Below are 15,558 nucleotides of genomic sequence, written 5' to 3' on the forward strand. Positions count from 1 at the left end.
CATAAAGGCTCCATAAATTCAAGCCTGATCCAGTTTTAGAGTCAAAATCTGAGAAATTATATGATAATCAATACTGCACATTATTTCAGAGAGGACAATCCATAATAACCATCTGGGTATAACGTTACAGAATAAACAAGCAGGTACAACTCCCTCAATAGATAAAACCATTCCCAACACACACATGTTCCTCGATCAGCGGAGCACCTCACCACAGGTATTGTTTGTGTCATAAGTCAGACAACCAGATTATTTTCTCTGTCAATCAGCTTCCAAATGTTGCTACTCTATGATTCGTTGCCACGGCCCACTGCTGATTCCCTTCTCCTCATCATACGTTCTTACCCTGACCATCGTCCAGAGCCCCAGACTCTGCCCTGTGCAGACCCGCCTCTGGTTTCTGACCCTGCTCTGTTGAACATCCAACTAATGGTTTCCCATTCTGCTTTCAGTCTTCAGAGGACAGTGGTATTTTCTAACAACCCTTTAGAAGCAGGGAAAATGACCCATAATGTGGAAATGAGACATCAATAAGGAGGTTAACTACCAATGTCATTCTTCCTCAGCCCAGAGATTAGAGGGACGGAGAACATCTCAGACAGAACTGCAGTCAGCTCCACTTCTTCAGGCTGCAGAAATTCAAACCTCTTCACCCAAAGAGTGGCGACTGTTTGGAACCCATCACCACAAGGAGAGCAAGAGGGGAACAGCAGGGGAGGATTTAAAAGGACTGTTGTGGAACTGAATCACTGGCAGTGTCCAGTTGGCTTGAGTTGACTCTCTGCTAGGTGCGTTATAAATTCACTAATTACCGGAGATAGAGTTTAAAATAGAACTGATTTATTTGCCTCAGATCCAGAATATTAAACTCTAGTCCCATTAAAGGTGAATATACAGCAGAAGAAACTCCTCCCATGCCCAGTGACCAGGGTGCAGAACTGGGTGTGGTGAGCAGCAGCAATAATTGCAGAGTTCAGCACCGACAGTCACTCTCGAAATTGCATTCAGCAATGGCGACAGACAAATATCTAGCATGAAGCTCACTGAAACTTTCTCCCCAGTGTGAACCCGGTAGTGTGTCACAAGTGTAACATGCTGTAAGGTTTCACTGCTCATGTAATGGCCTCTCTGTAACCACTGCTGAGGTAATGGTTTCTCTGCAGCAGAAATCTGCAGTTATCTCTAGTCGTAACCCTAATGCGAGGTTACGACTAGAGATAACAGGGTTTTGGAGTGCGGGGCTATCCAATGAGAGAAATGTTTTACCTTGTGAGTCTGGAAGACAGATTTTCATGGTCTTTTGCTGGGGAGAGATGAGAAGATGCGAATGGAGAGAGTGGACCCTTTTTCTTTTATTTGTTTACTTCACTAACCCCATAGTCAAAGTAAAAATTATGAAGCTCAATTGTATAATTGCATGTTGTGTACTGTTTGTTATTTCGGGGTACTGATTTGTAACAGGGGACATATCACGCAGCATCCACCCAAACGGGATTTCTTAAGTTTGGCCGGGCTGGGGGGCTATCACCCCCTATATTAAGCTGCTAGCCGAGGGAGAGTTACATAAGCTTAGATTATTGAGTGGATCTCTTCCCACATTCACAGCAGCTGAACACCCTATCAAGAGTGTGAACCTGGTAGTGTGTGATAAGGATAGATAACTGAATGAATCTGTTTACGTACACACAATGGTCTAAATGAACCAGCAGCAATAGAGCACACCTGGAGTCTGGTTTTGTTATTAAAAATCACTATTTATTAGTAACTACTCAATATAGTAACTTAAACCAGGTAAATCAAAAGTTAGCAATGTTATGCATATATTTGTGTGTAAATACAATTCTCAAACTTGTTAAAGCTCGGGTGACAAGAGTTAAAGTCTTACGATGGTAATGCAAGGAAGTTCAGTTCAATCCATGGAATTGGTGTGTGAGAGAGAGAGAGAGGTATTTGTAATCCAAGGTGAAAACCACACTAGAAGAACGAGTAAACAGGTCCCGTTGATCTTCCGTTGTCAGGCTCCGAATCCACTCTCGAGTCAGCCAAACACAGCTTATCACTAAGGGTACCGTCTTCGAGGGTGAACTACCACCCAGGCAAGGGTAGATACACCGGTAGCCTCCACAGGGTCAGCCCTTCCACACACCGTGACATACTGATTAATTCCCCTGATCGATCCTCAACCCACGCTTGTGGGCACTCGAAAGTCCCACCCAATGACTCCTCTGTCACTGGCTTCCTTTCACTGACCGGTTGCCTTAACCAGTGTTCCACTGTGTGTCTCTGGGACAGTCATCTGACCTTGCTTAAATAAACACGCTGTGAAGCAACTGTGAACATCGAACTGTCCATCACATAACTCCACCTCTCTCTCACCATGGCAACCAAGCAACTGTGAACATCGAACTGTCCATCACATAACTCTGCCTCTCTCTCACCATGGCAACCAAGAAGCAGGCAGCAGTACTGAAGACAGTTTTTCTCTCTCATTTAAAGGCACAGTCCATGTCCACCGCAAATACTTCACCACATTCACAGTAGGTGATCGGCCTCTCCCCAGTGTGAACTCAGTGATGCACAAATGGTTGATTTGGCTGAGAGAATTTTTTCCACAGTCTGAGCAGGTGATCGGCCCCTCCCCAGTGTGGACTCGCTGATGTTCCTTCAGTTGAGATGACGTAATAAATCCCTTCCCATAGACAGAGCAGGTGAACGGCCATTTCCCTGTGTGTCAGCAGGTGAAATGACCAATTGAATCCCTTCCCACAGACTGAGCAAGTGAATGGTCACTCCCTGGTGTGAAGTGACTGGTGTTTCAGTAGATGAGATGACCGAGTGAATCCCTTCCCACAGTCTGAGCAGGTGAACGGCCTCTCCCCAGTGTGAACTCGCTGATGTACCTTCAGTTGAGATGACTCTACGAATCCCTTCCCACACACTGAGCAGGTGAATGGCCTCTCCCCAGTGTGAACTGACTGGTGTCTCAATACAGCAGATGACTGAGTGAATCCCTTCCCACACACTGTGCAGGTGAATGGCCTCACTCCAGTGTGAACTGACTGGTGTCTCAGTACAGCAGATGACTTTGTGAAACCCTCCCCGCAGTCTGAGCAGGTGAACGGCCTCACCCCACTGTGAATTCGCTGATGAACCTTCAGTTGATATGACTGAGTGAATCCCTTCCCACAGTCCGAGCAGGTGAAAGGTCTCTCCCCAGTATGATCTCGCTGATGTACCTTCAGTTGATATGACTCAGTGAATCCCTTCCCACAGTCTGAGCAGGTGAACGGTCTCTCCCTGGTGTGAACTTGCTGATGTGTCAGTAGGTGAGCGAACAGTTTGAATCCCTTCCCACAGACTGAGCAGGTGAATGGCCTCTCCCCAGTGTGAACTCGCTGATGTACCTTCAGATTAAATGAGCAAGTGTATCCCTTCCCACAGTCTGAGCAGGTGAATGGTCTCTCCCTGGTGTGAACTTGCTGGTGTGCCTTCAGATGAGATGACTGAATGAATCCCTTCCCACAGTCTGAGCAGGTGAACGGCCTCTCCCCAGTGTGAACTCGCTGATGTACCTTCAGTTGAGATGACCGAGTGAATCTCTTCCCACAGTCTGAGCAGGTGAATGGCCTCTCCCCAGTGTGAACTCGCTGATGTTCCTTCAGTGCAGATGACAGAGTGAATCCCTTCCCACAGTCTGAGCAGGTGAATGGCCACTCCCCGGTGTGAACTGACTGGTGTCTCAGTAACTGAGATGACACAGTAAATCCCTTCCCACAGTCTGAGCAGGTAAACGGCCTCTCTCCAGTGTGAACTCGCTGATGTACCTTCAGTTTACATGATTTACTGAATCCCTTCCCACAGTCTGAGCAGGTGAACGGCCGCTCCCCGGTGTGAACTCGCTGGTGAGCCATTAGGTCAGATAACCGAGTGAAACCTTCCCCACAAATTCAGCAGATGACCAGCCTCTGCTCGATGTGAACTGACTGGTGTGTCCACAGGTGGGAAGACCGACTGAATCCCTTCTCACACACAGAACAGGGGAATGGCCTTGTCCCAGTGTGAACTTGCTGATGTACCTTCACTTGAGATGACCCGACTGAATTCATTCCCACTGCCTGAGCAGATGAATGGGTTCCCCCCTTTGTTGACGTACAGCTGGGATTTTCTTTTATCTACTGTCAATTTAAAGTGCCACAGTTTTAAAGCCATGAAAACATTTTCTGCCCAGATGAATGGTTGGTCTGCACAGCTGTTAAAATGAATTAAATGAATATTAGTATTATTTAATGTTCTTGTCACAGAGTCATAGAAAAGTACAACACAGAAACAGGCCCTTTGGCCCATCTTGTTTGTGTTGAACTATTTAAACTGTCTACCCCTGTACCCCTACCATCCAGGTACCTGTACAAACCTCTTACATGTTGAAATTGAGCTCACATGCACCAGTTGGGCTGTCTGCTCATTCCACACCTGGATGACCGTCTGTGTGAAAAATTTTCCCCTCGTGTTCCCCTTAATGTTTCACCATGCACCCTTAATCCATGGCCTCTGGTTGTAGTCCCACCAAATCTCAGTGGAAAAAGCCAGCTTGCATTTACCCCATCTATAACCCTCATAATCTTGGCACACCTCCATCAAATCTCCCCTCGATCTTCTACATTCCAAGGAATAAAGCCCTGTCCTGTTCAATCTTTCCTTATAACCCAAGTCCTCCAGATTTGGCAACATCCTTGCGAATTTTCTCTGAACTCTTTCAACCTCTTCTACATCTTTCCTGTAGGTAGGTGATAAAACTGCACACAACATTCCAAATGAGGCCTCACCAATGTCTTGTGCAGTGTGAACATAACATTCATCTCCTGTACTCAGTACTTTGGTTCATGGAGGCCAAAATGCCAAAATCTTTCTTTCCGTCCCTATTTAACTGTGACACCACTTTCAGTGAATTATCGACCTGTATTCCCAGATCCCTTTCTTCTACAGCACCCCTCAGTGCCCGACCATTCACTGTGTAAGACCTTGGTCCCACCAAAATGCAACACCTCGCACTTGTCTCCATTAAATTCCATTTTGCATTTCTCCAGCTGGTCCAGATCAGACTGCGAGACATTATATTCTTCCTCGCTGTCCACTACACCCCCAATCTTAGTGTCATCCAGAAATCTGCTGATCCAGTTAACCACACTGTCATCCAGATTACTGATCTAGATGACAAACAACAACAGATCCAGCACCGATCCCCGTGGCAAACCACTAGTCACAGGCCTCCAGTCAGAGAGGCAACCATCTGCTACCACACTCTAACTTCTCCCAAAGACAGTGTCTCATCCAATTTACTATCTCATCTTGAATGCTGAGTGACTGAACCTTCTTGACCAACCTCCCATATGAGACTTTGTCAAGTGCCTTGCTAAAGTCCATGTAGACAACATCCACTGCCTTGCCTTCATCCACTTTCCTAATAACTTCCTCGAGAGACTCTATTAGATTGGTTGGACATGACCTCTCATGCACAAAGCCATGCTGCCTATCCTTAATCTATCTATCCAAATACTTATATATCTGGTTTCTGCACATAAGTTCCAATGACTTTCCCACTACTGATGTCAACCTCACTGACGTATGACTTCCTAGTTTATTTTTAGAGCCTTTCTTGAACAGTGGAACAACATTGGCTGTCCTCCAATCCTCCAGTACCTCACCAGTCACTAAGGATTATGTAAATATCTGCGTTTGGGCCCCGACAATTTCTGCACGTCTTCCGTAGGGTCCTTGGGAACAATTTGTTAGGCCCTGGGGATTTATTCACGCTAATTTGCCTTCAGACAGCAAACACCTCCACCTCTGCAATCTGTACAGGTTCCGTGAAGTTGATGCCATTTTGCTTCACTTCTATAGACTCTGTGTCCATCTCCTGAGTAAATGTGGATGCAAAAAATAATATTTAAAATCCCCCCCATATATTTTGTCTCCTCATACAGATTACCATTCTGATCGTCCAGAGTGGGCATGTTTCTGTACTGAACTGGCCAAACTTGATTGGGAGGGGAAACTGGTAGGAATGATGATGGAGCAGCAATGGCTGGAGTTTCTGGGAGCAATTCGGGAGCTGAGTGATCGATACATCCCAAAGAAGTGGAAGCATTAGAAAGGCAGGAGGACACAACCGTGGATGAAATGAGAAGACAAAGCCAACATAAAAAGCAAAGAGAGGGCAAACAAAAGAGCAAAATCTATTGGGAAGCTTTTAGAAAGCAACAGAAGATGACTAAAAAAGATGTCAGATGAGCTCAGGGCGTGGAATTATGATATTGTAGTCACTAATGAGTCTTTGTAGCACCCAACAGTCTGAGGCATTTGGAGGAACAAAATATCCGGGGCCTCAATATCTCTTGAAAACCAAGGTTCCCTGCACCAGTTACCTTTCAACTTTTATTTTGACAGGCACATACAAACTCTACACCCTCAAAACTTCACTTCTGAAGGCCTCCCACTTACCAAGTACTCCTTTGCCAGAAAACAGCCTGTCCACACTTGTCAGATCCATTCTGATACCATCAGAATTGACCTTTCTCCAATTTAGAATCTCGACCCATGGTTCAGTCCTGTCTTTTTCCATGTTAACTTGTAATCTCATGGCATTATGATCAGGAGATGCAAAGTGTTCCCATACACTAATATTCTGTCACTAGCCCTGGATTATTTTCTAATAGCTTATTGCACATTTCTATGCTGGGAATTCTACGTGCTGATTAATGGCACATTTGACAAACTCTACCCCATCTAGTCCTTTTACATACGGGAGTCACGTCAATCTATGGAAATTTGAAATCGCTTGCTATATCAAGCATTAGTGTAGTCTGCGATCTCTCTTGCTAATTTGTTCCTCCAAATTCCTCAGATTGTTGGGTGCAAACAAGTCCCAGTCATGGCAACAAGATCACAATTCCATGCCCTGAGGTCTGAACAGCATTTGCCTGGTGTCAAGAAAACAACCTCTCCCTCATTGCCACAAAAACAAAGGAGCTGATTATGGACTACAGAAGGAATGGAGACAGGCTAACCCCTACTTACATCAATGGATCTGGGGTTGAGAGGGTGAACAGCTTTAAGTTCCTCGGCATACACATCACCGAGAATCTCATGTGGTCTGCACATACCAGCTGTGTGGTGAAAAACGCACAACAGTGCCTCCTTCACGTCAGACGGTTGAAGAAGTTTGGTATTGGTCCCAAATCCTAAGAACTTTCTACATGGTCACAATTGAGAGCATCCTGACTGGCTGCATCAGTGCCTGGTATGGGAACTGTACTTCCCTTAATCGCAGACTTTGCAGAGGGTGGTGCGGACAGTCCAGCACATCTGTAGTTGTGAACTGCCCATGATTCAGGACGTTTACAGGGACAGGTGTGTAAAAGGGGCCCGGAGGACCATTGGGGACCCTACTCACCGGAACCACAAACTGTTCCAAGCTGCTACCATCCGGGAAACGGTACCTCAGCGTAAAAGCCAGGACCAACAAGCTTCTTCCATTAGGCCATCACACTGCTTAATTCATGCTGATACAACTGTGTTTCTATGTTCTACTGACTGTCCTGTTCTATTATAAATGACTATAAACTGCACATTTAGACGGAGATGTAAAGATTTTTACTCCTCATGCATGTGAAGGATGTAAGTAAGAAATTCAATTCAATTCACCCCTCTATTATCTGGCATTCTGGCTCCCATCCCCTCTACAACTTTAGTTTAACAGCGCCCCCGCCCCCCCCGCCAACCCACCACACTAGCACAAGCAAGCCTTAACACTAGGATATCAGTCCCCTTCTAGTTCTGTTCCCCTAACTAGCAAATCCCCTATCACCCCTTTGATTTTCCTCTGCCACATAATCTTCCCCCGACCCCCCGCAACAGTTTCTAAAGTGGTAGAATGCATAGAACATTAAAAACCCACAGCACAAAACAGGCTCTTCAGCCCACAAAGCTGTGCCAAACATGTCCCTACCTTAGAACTACCCAGGCTTACCCATAGCCCTCTACTTTTCTAAGCTCCATGTACCCATCCAGGAGTCTCTTAAAATATGTTATTGTTTCCACCTCCTCCACTGCCGCCGGCAGCCCATTCCACGCACTCACCACTCTCTGCATGAATAACTTATCCCTGACATCTCCTCTGTATTTACTTCCAAGCACCTTAAACCTATGCCCTCTCTTGCTAGCCATTTCAGCCCTGGGAAAAAGCCTCAGACTATTCACATGATCAATGCCTCTCATTAACTCGTACAACTCTATCAGTTCACCTCTCATCCTCCATCACTACAAGGAAAAAAGGCCGAGTTCACTCAACCTATTCTCATAAGGCATGCTCCCCAGTCGAGGCAAAGTCCTTGTAAATCTCCTCTGCACCCTATCTATGGCCTACCTGTTGTTGTGGGGGATGGCCACAAGAGTACTCTGCGATGGCTATTTAACCTTATTCCCCTTCCAGACTCTCACCCAGTTTCCTGCATCCTGCACCTTGGGTGTAACTCACCTCTCTTTATCTCACCCCCTCCGACTCCCGGGTGATACAGAATTCATCCATTTAAAGCCCCAACTCCTTAAAGTGGCGACACAACATGTGCACACTGAATTTTATATAAATAGGTACTCATTTTAACAGCTAGCAAATCACTGTCAGTAATAATTTTGATCTGCAGTCTCACACAACGTTATAAAAAGTCAGATTTTCAAATATCACTCCACTTCTTCCCACTTGCAAATTCTCCAGCAACTTTTGCATCACCACAATACACACAGGTAATACAAGTTTCTGTATTGTACATAAATATTTCCCCTGAACCCTCCCCCAGGTGACTGACAGTAGTGAACTCAGTGATGGCAATGCCAATGAATATGAAGGGAAGGGCAGTAGTCTGTCTCACTGGAGTCTGGCACATTTGTGATGTGAAAGCTACTTGTTTCGCTGGACAAAGGTGTTTGATATCATTATGTACCCAGAGAGAATGGGACAAAACATGTTCTCACGGGTAGAAAAGTCCAGAACAAGAGGGGGTAGAACAAGCAACAGACACAAAATGCTGGAGGAACTCAGCAGGCCAGGCAGCATCTATGGAAAAGAGTACTAATGCTGAGTTCCTCCAGCAATTTGTGTGTGTTGCTTGGATTTCCAGCATCTGCAGATTTTCTCTTGTTTGTGACTGGAGGCAGAACAAAGGTGATTTTCTCAACAGCTGATGTAAAAGATTTTGTTCCCTTTCTCCGAGTTCCCGATCCTTGCATTTAGACAGCTGGAGCTCAGCTCTGTCTGAGAGATCCATCGGTTCCCATTCCCTCATCAGCCGGAAGCTCCCCGGGGCCCGTGTACGGATGATGGGGCTGAGAGAGAGGGAAGAGAGCAGGACTGTCCCGGGATTGCGGGTCACGGAGTCCGGAGCTCACAGCAACTACCCGAAGTCGGTGTTGAAAACGCCCGCCCGGTGAGACCCCCAACCCGGAGATCCCTTCTTACCTCAACCGATCATCCGGGGCCTTTTGTGCACCGCGCGCTGGTGAGCTCGAGCTTGGTCGGTTTAACGGCTGGGCTACTAATCACGTGACCAGCTCCTCCCCCCACCGCTGTCAACAGAGGATTCACGCGCAGCGCTATTTCCATTGGTGCGAAGCGATGTCAATTACTGCTTCCAACCAATACCCGAGGCGGACCAGCCGAGAGGGCGTTACCCCCGCTGACACCGTCTCCCAAACTTTCCGTCACGGCGGGACAACCGTCAAAGTAAATGTCCGCTTTCTGATTTATTTCCATTTCCCTCCGAGGGAAGTTGGGGCGTTTGTGAAGCGTCTCCTGCGGCCGGAGTCTGATGTGTCGCTGAGAGGTAGGAGGAGACCGCTCGGCCCGTCGGTTTGATGCCGGTTCCCCGGGGAGGGAGAGGGGAATTTTATTGAAAGGATGAAGACAGTGAGAGAGGGAGCGGACAGGATGTTTGTCCTGTTTATCATCGAGGAAAACAATGTAATTGCCTTCTCTCGACATTCACCTTTGGGTTACAAAGGTAGGGCTCTCAGTACCATTGACCTCTGTTTCGGGACTGCCGCGGGTGAAGTTTCGCCAAAGCCTTACTTGAAGTATGTGTCTGATATGAAGAAAGAGCTGCAAAGGGCTTATGAGTTGGCTGGGGAGGCGGCCGCCAAGCAGAACCGGGGGAATAAGAAGAGGTGCGACCAGAAAGTGAAGTTCTCCCAACTCCTGCCGGCAGACCGAGTCCTCATAAGGAATTTGGGATTACCTGGGAAGCACAAACTGGCTGATCGCCGGTCGGGCACGCCCTATCTGGTGGAGAGTCAGTTGCCCAATTTACCGATAAGTGACATCCGAACAGACACCAAAATGTTAGTGTACAAAGCAGTGGTAATCCCAACGCTGCTGTATGCATCAGAAACCTGGACAACATACCGACGACATCTGAAGGCACTTGTAAAGTTCCATCTGTCTTCGAAACAACTTAAATATCAGCTGGGAAGATAGAAGAACCAACGTCAGTGTGCTAAATGAAGCAAACACAACAAGCATTGAAGCCGACGTCCTCAGGAACCAACTAAGATGGAGCGGTCATGTTGTTCGGATGAAAGACAAACGGCCGCCAAAACAAATCTACTCCCAGCTTAAAGAAGGCAAACGTAAAAGAGGCGGACAGCAGAAGAGATTCAAAGACGTCTTAAAAGCCACCGTGAAGAAATGTAACATCGACATCAACAGTTGGGAAACCAATGCCAAGGACAGGACACTCTGGCAAGCCATCATCCGAGAAGGAGCAGCAACTTTCGAAGCCAACAGATGTGCAGAATTAGAAGAAAAGAGAAGAAAATGGAAAGAGAGGCAGCAACAACCAAAGCCTGATCTGCCATCTGGAACTACCTGTCCTGAATGTGGAAGAACTTTCAAACCCAATATTGGATCATAAACCATTTGAGAGCCCATAAGTAGATCAACAGAACGAAGTCCAATCATCCTGGACCTCAAGGGATAGCCACGATGATGTGGTGGAGAGTCAGTTGCCCAACTTACTGGTTTTCCGAGTGCGGCTCGAGGATGGGAAGGGGGCCGGTCAAGATTTTCCATCGGAATCATCTGTCGCCCCTGGGGTGAGATGTACAGCTGCAGCGGGAGCCCGAGGTGCCGGCTGCACCCAGTACCGGGACTCTGCGTCCATGCAGGGTGGAGGAAGAGCTCACACTGGGAGAGACGGGCCCAGTCCCAGCCCCTGTGAGGGACACTCACTCAGAGGAGGATGATGACTTGGACGATTGCTGCATGTGGCCGTTTGCTGAGACCCCGTGATGGAGAGGGAGGCTCCTGGCCAAAATTCTCCCTGCCATAAATCTCCAGGTGCCGACAACTGCCAATGCATTGGAAGCACCTGACCACAGCAGACTCTGAGTCCGTCCGACAGCTTCGAGTCTCCGACCAGCCCCTCCGATACAGCCTCCCGAGCACCATCCTCTGCCGAGCGCTTCGACCCCATCCCGGCCACCGAGCAACAAGCAAAGCTGAGGACTCCGGGCCTTCTCCTCCGGAGATTCTGGAACACACGGTAGCAGCGGCAGTGAAGAAGGCATTCCAGAAGTTTCTCCAGATGTTCCTCCGTGCTCTCACGTCTGTCTCCATCAAATCAGGATTGTGCACGGCACCCTACTTGACAGATTACAGATATCACCACCGGAGTGGCCGCTGTGCGCTGCATCGTGCCGCAATCTTCTCCTCCTCCTGCGGATACGGGTGGAACTAATCAATGGAGAATTGTTATGCTGTCTTGTATACGTGAGCTCAGCGGGAGTTTGCAGTCTTTTTCGGGAGGCGAGCGAGGAGGACGGACGTGTGAGGAGCGGACAGCGGTTCCAGGGTGACCGTTCGGATGGTGGCCGAGGGCTCGGAGGGTCATTGTGGATGGAACTGGAGGTGTGAGCTCCAACGTATTAAGACATTGGTTTCTGACCCTGCTCCGTTGAACATCCAACTGATGGTTTCCCATTCTGCTTTCAGTCTTTAGAGGAGAGTGGTGTTTTCTAACAACCCTTTAGAAGCAGGGAAAATGACCCATATGTGGAAATGAGCCGTGAACAAGGAGGTTAACTACCAATGTCATTCTTCCTCAGCCCAGAGATTAGAGGAGCGAAGAACATGTCAGACAGAACTGCAGTCTGCTCGACTTCAAGGGAAACCTCTTCACCCATAGAGTGGTGACTGCTTGGAACCCATCATCACGGGGAGAGCAAAAGGGGAACAGGGGAGGATTTAAAAGGACTGTTGTGGAACTGAATCACTGGCAGGGTGCAGCCAGCCTGAGTTGACTCTCTCCTGTATACTAGTTGTGTTATAAATTTACTAAGTACCGGAGACAGAGTTTAAAATAGAACTGATTTATTTGTCTCAGATCCAGAATATTAAACTCCAGTCCCATGAGAGGTGAATGTGCAGCAGAAGAAACTCGTCCCATGCCCAGTGACCAGGGTGCAGAACTGGGTGTGATGAGCAGCAGCAATAATTGCAGAGTTCATCACCGACAATCACTGTTGAAATTGCATTCAGCAACGGCGATGGACAAATATCCAGCATGCAGCTTATTGAAACTTTCTCCCCGGTGTGAACCCAGTAGTGTGTCACAAGTGTAAAATGCTGTAAGGTTTCACTGCTAATGTAATGGCCTCTCTGCAATGTTTCACTGCTGAGGTAATGCGTTCTTTTTTAAAATTACTTTATTTACAATTTTCAATTTTACAAAGACAAAATATATTGAAGATAAAGAGCACGGACAAAACAAATCGAAAACAGAAAAGCAAAAAGGCTGCCAGACAATTTACTAGATTACTTAAATAAACTTTCAGAAAAAGAGTGGACACAATAGTAACATCACGGTTTCTCTGTAGCAGCAATGTTTAGGTTACGACTAAAGATAACAGGGTTTTGAATGCGGGGCTATCCAATGACAGAAATGTTCTCTCTTGTGAGTCTGGAAGAGAGATTTTCGTGCTCTTTTGCTGGGGAGAGATGAGAAGACGTGAATGGAGAGAGTGGGCCCTTTTTCTCTTTTTTTTTGTTTTCTTTACTAACCCTATAGTCAAAGTCAGAATTATAAAGCTCAATCGTTTAATCACATATTGTGTACTGTTTGTTATTTCAGGGTACTGATTTGTAACAGGGGAGACATCGCACAACATCCACCCAAACAAGATTTTTTAAGTTTGGCTGGGCTGGGGGCTATCACCCCCTATATTAAGCTGCTAGCTGAAGCGAGAGTTATGTTAGGCAAGATGACTGAGTGAATCGCTTCCACATTCACACCAGGTGAATGGCCTTTCCCCAGTGTGAACCTGGTAGTGTGTCATAAGGATAGATAACTGAATGAATCCTTTACCACATTCACAGCAGGTGAACGGCCTCTCCCCAGTGTGAACTCAATGATGCAAATTTGGTTGATTTGGCTGAGAAAATCTCTTCACAAAGTCTGAGCAGCTGATCGGCCTGTACCCTGTGTGAACTCGCTGGTGTCTCTGCAGGTGAGATGGCCAACTGAATCCCTTCTCACACACTGAGCAGGTGAATGGCCACCCCCCAGTGTGAACTAACCGGTGCGCTTGCAGGTGAGAGGACCAAGTGAATCCCTTTCCACAGTCTGAGCAGGTGAATGGCCTTTCCCCGGTGTGAACTCGCTGGTGTGCCTTCAGTTGGGATGAGCAAGTGCATCCCTTCCCACAGACTGAGCAGGTGAATGGCCACTCCGCTGTGTGAACTGACTGGTGTCCCAGTAGCTGAGATGACAAAGTGAATCCTTTCCCACAATCCGAGCAGGTGAACGGCCTCTCCCCGGTGTGAACTCGCTGGTGTGCAATTAGGGTGGATGACCGAGTGAATCCCTTCCCGCAGTCCGAGCAGGTGAATGGCCTCTCACCAGTGTGAACTGACATGTGTACCAGTAGGTTAGATGACTGACTGAATCCCTTCCCACAGTCCAAGCAGGTGAATGGCCTCTCCCCAGTGTGAACTCGCTGATGTACCTTTAGTTCAGATGACCGAGTGAATCCCTTCCCACAATCTGGGCAGGTGAACGGCCTCTCCCCAGTGTGAACTGACTTGTGTACCAACAGGTGGGATGACTGAGTGAATCCCCTCCCACAGTCCAAGCAGGTGAACGGCCTCTCCCCAGTGTGAATTCGCTGATGTACCTTCAGTTGAGACGAGAAAGTGAATCCCTTCCCACAGTCTGAGCAGGTGAATGCCCACTCCCCAGTGTGAACTGACTTGTGATCCAGCAGGTCGGATGACCGTTTGAATCCCTTCCCACAGTCCAAGCAGGTGAATGGCCTCTCTCCAGTGTGAACTCGCTTGTGAGTCATTAGGTCGGATGATCGAGTGAATTCTTCCCCACAAATTCAGCAGATGACCAGCCTCTGCCCAGTGTGAACTGACTGGTGTGTCCACAGGTGGGAAGACCGACTGAATCCCTTCTCACCCACAGAACAGGTGAATGGCCTTGTCCCAGTGTGAACTTGCTGATGTACCTTCAGTTGAGATGACCGACTGAATCCATTCCCACTGTCTGAGCAGATGAATGGGTTCCCCCCTGTGTAAAATGACGGGAATGCCAGTTGGTCAGATGATCGAGTGAATCCGTCCCCACAATCTGAGCAGGAAGGATGATCGAGTGAATCTCTTGCTCCACTTCTTAAATATCTGGACAGAGACAGCAAAACTGGCGTGTTGTGTTCGAGATTCCAGTAGACAAATTCCTTGTCATTTTTAACCTGTAAAAAAAGATTTACAAAATCCATCAATCGGTGTTGGACAACCTTTCAGATGAGGTCACTTGAGTTGTCAAAGTGTATTCTGGCATCACACTGTTACAGTGAAGTTCAACCCAAGTAGGAGAGCAAAATCATCTTCTAACTGGGCACAGTGCTGGTATCTGGAATGACCATCAATTCTCTGATGCTCTTCCTGTCTCTATAATAATGGGGCATTTCTGCCATCTCCAATCTGTGACCTGGCTTAGTATGACTCTCTCCATTGGTATTATTCCCTGTTCCCACTGAGCTGCATGGGTGCCTGGCCCCACAATAACTGTAACACTCACACAAATAACGGGCAGTTCATTCCATGCACCCACCACTCTCTGTGTAAAAAAACTTACCCCTGACATCCCCTCGGTATCTATTTCCAAGCACCTTTAAACTATGCCCCTTTGTGTTAGCCATTTGAACCCTGGAGAAAAACCTCTGGCGATCCACACGATCAATACTCTCATCATCTTATACACCAAAAAAGTCTCCAAACATAAACAAGAAATTATACATTGCTTTGAGGATTTGGTAGAAGTATACAAAATTTTGAGGGTATAGATAGAGTAAATGAGAGCAGCTTTTTCCACTGAGGTTGGGTGGGATAACAACCAGAGGTCATGGGTAAGTGGGGAAGGATAAAATTTTTCTGAAACATTTGGAAAAGCTCTTTACTGAAATGGTCATGAGAGTATGGAATGCACAAGTGGTGATTATCAGCTCAGT

General features: G+C 47.2%; 2 protein-coding genes across 2 annotated transcripts; both read right to left on the reverse strand.

Annotated features, from left to right (window-relative positions):
* Positions 1-1,755: 1,755 nt before the first annotated feature.
* On the reverse strand, positions 1,756-9,577 carry LOC134341941 (zinc finger protein 239-like). The gene is made up of 2 exons (XM_063039891.1): positions 9,512-9,577; positions 1,756-4,249 (listed from the first exon to the last, which is right to left on the reverse strand). The coding sequence occupies exon 2, from the start codon at positions 3,909-3,911 to the stop codon at positions 2,787-2,789; it is 1,125 nt and encodes a 374-aa protein (XP_062895961.1). The 5' UTR covers positions 3,912-4,249; positions 9,512-9,577; the 3' UTR covers positions 1,756-2,786.
* Positions 9,578-13,452: 3,875 nt separating this feature from the next.
* Positions 13,453-14,205, reverse strand: LOC134341960 (zinc finger protein 239-like; the record flags this gene model as incomplete). Its single annotated transcript, XM_063039912.1, has 1 exon — positions 13,453-14,205. A coding segment is annotated over one exon (753 nt), but the record flags the coding sequence as incomplete, so codon positions are not given.
* Between the last annotated feature and the right edge of the window lie 1,353 nt (positions 14,206-15,558).

This window comes from Mobula hypostoma, unplaced genomic scaffold (assembly GCF_963921235.1).
Source record: "Mobula hypostoma unplaced genomic scaffold, sMobHyp1.1 scaffold_42, whole genome shotgun sequence".
In the NCBI taxonomy this organism is placed as follows: domain Eukaryota; kingdom Metazoa; phylum Chordata; class Chondrichthyes; order Myliobatiformes; family Myliobatidae; genus Mobula; species Mobula hypostoma.

What these genes read in the sequence shown, in the direction of transcription:
- LOC134341941 (XM_063039891.1), bottom strand. Translation starts at nt 3,911, where the DNA reads ATGGCTCACCAGCGAGTTCACACCGGGGAGCGGCCGTTCACCTGCTCA.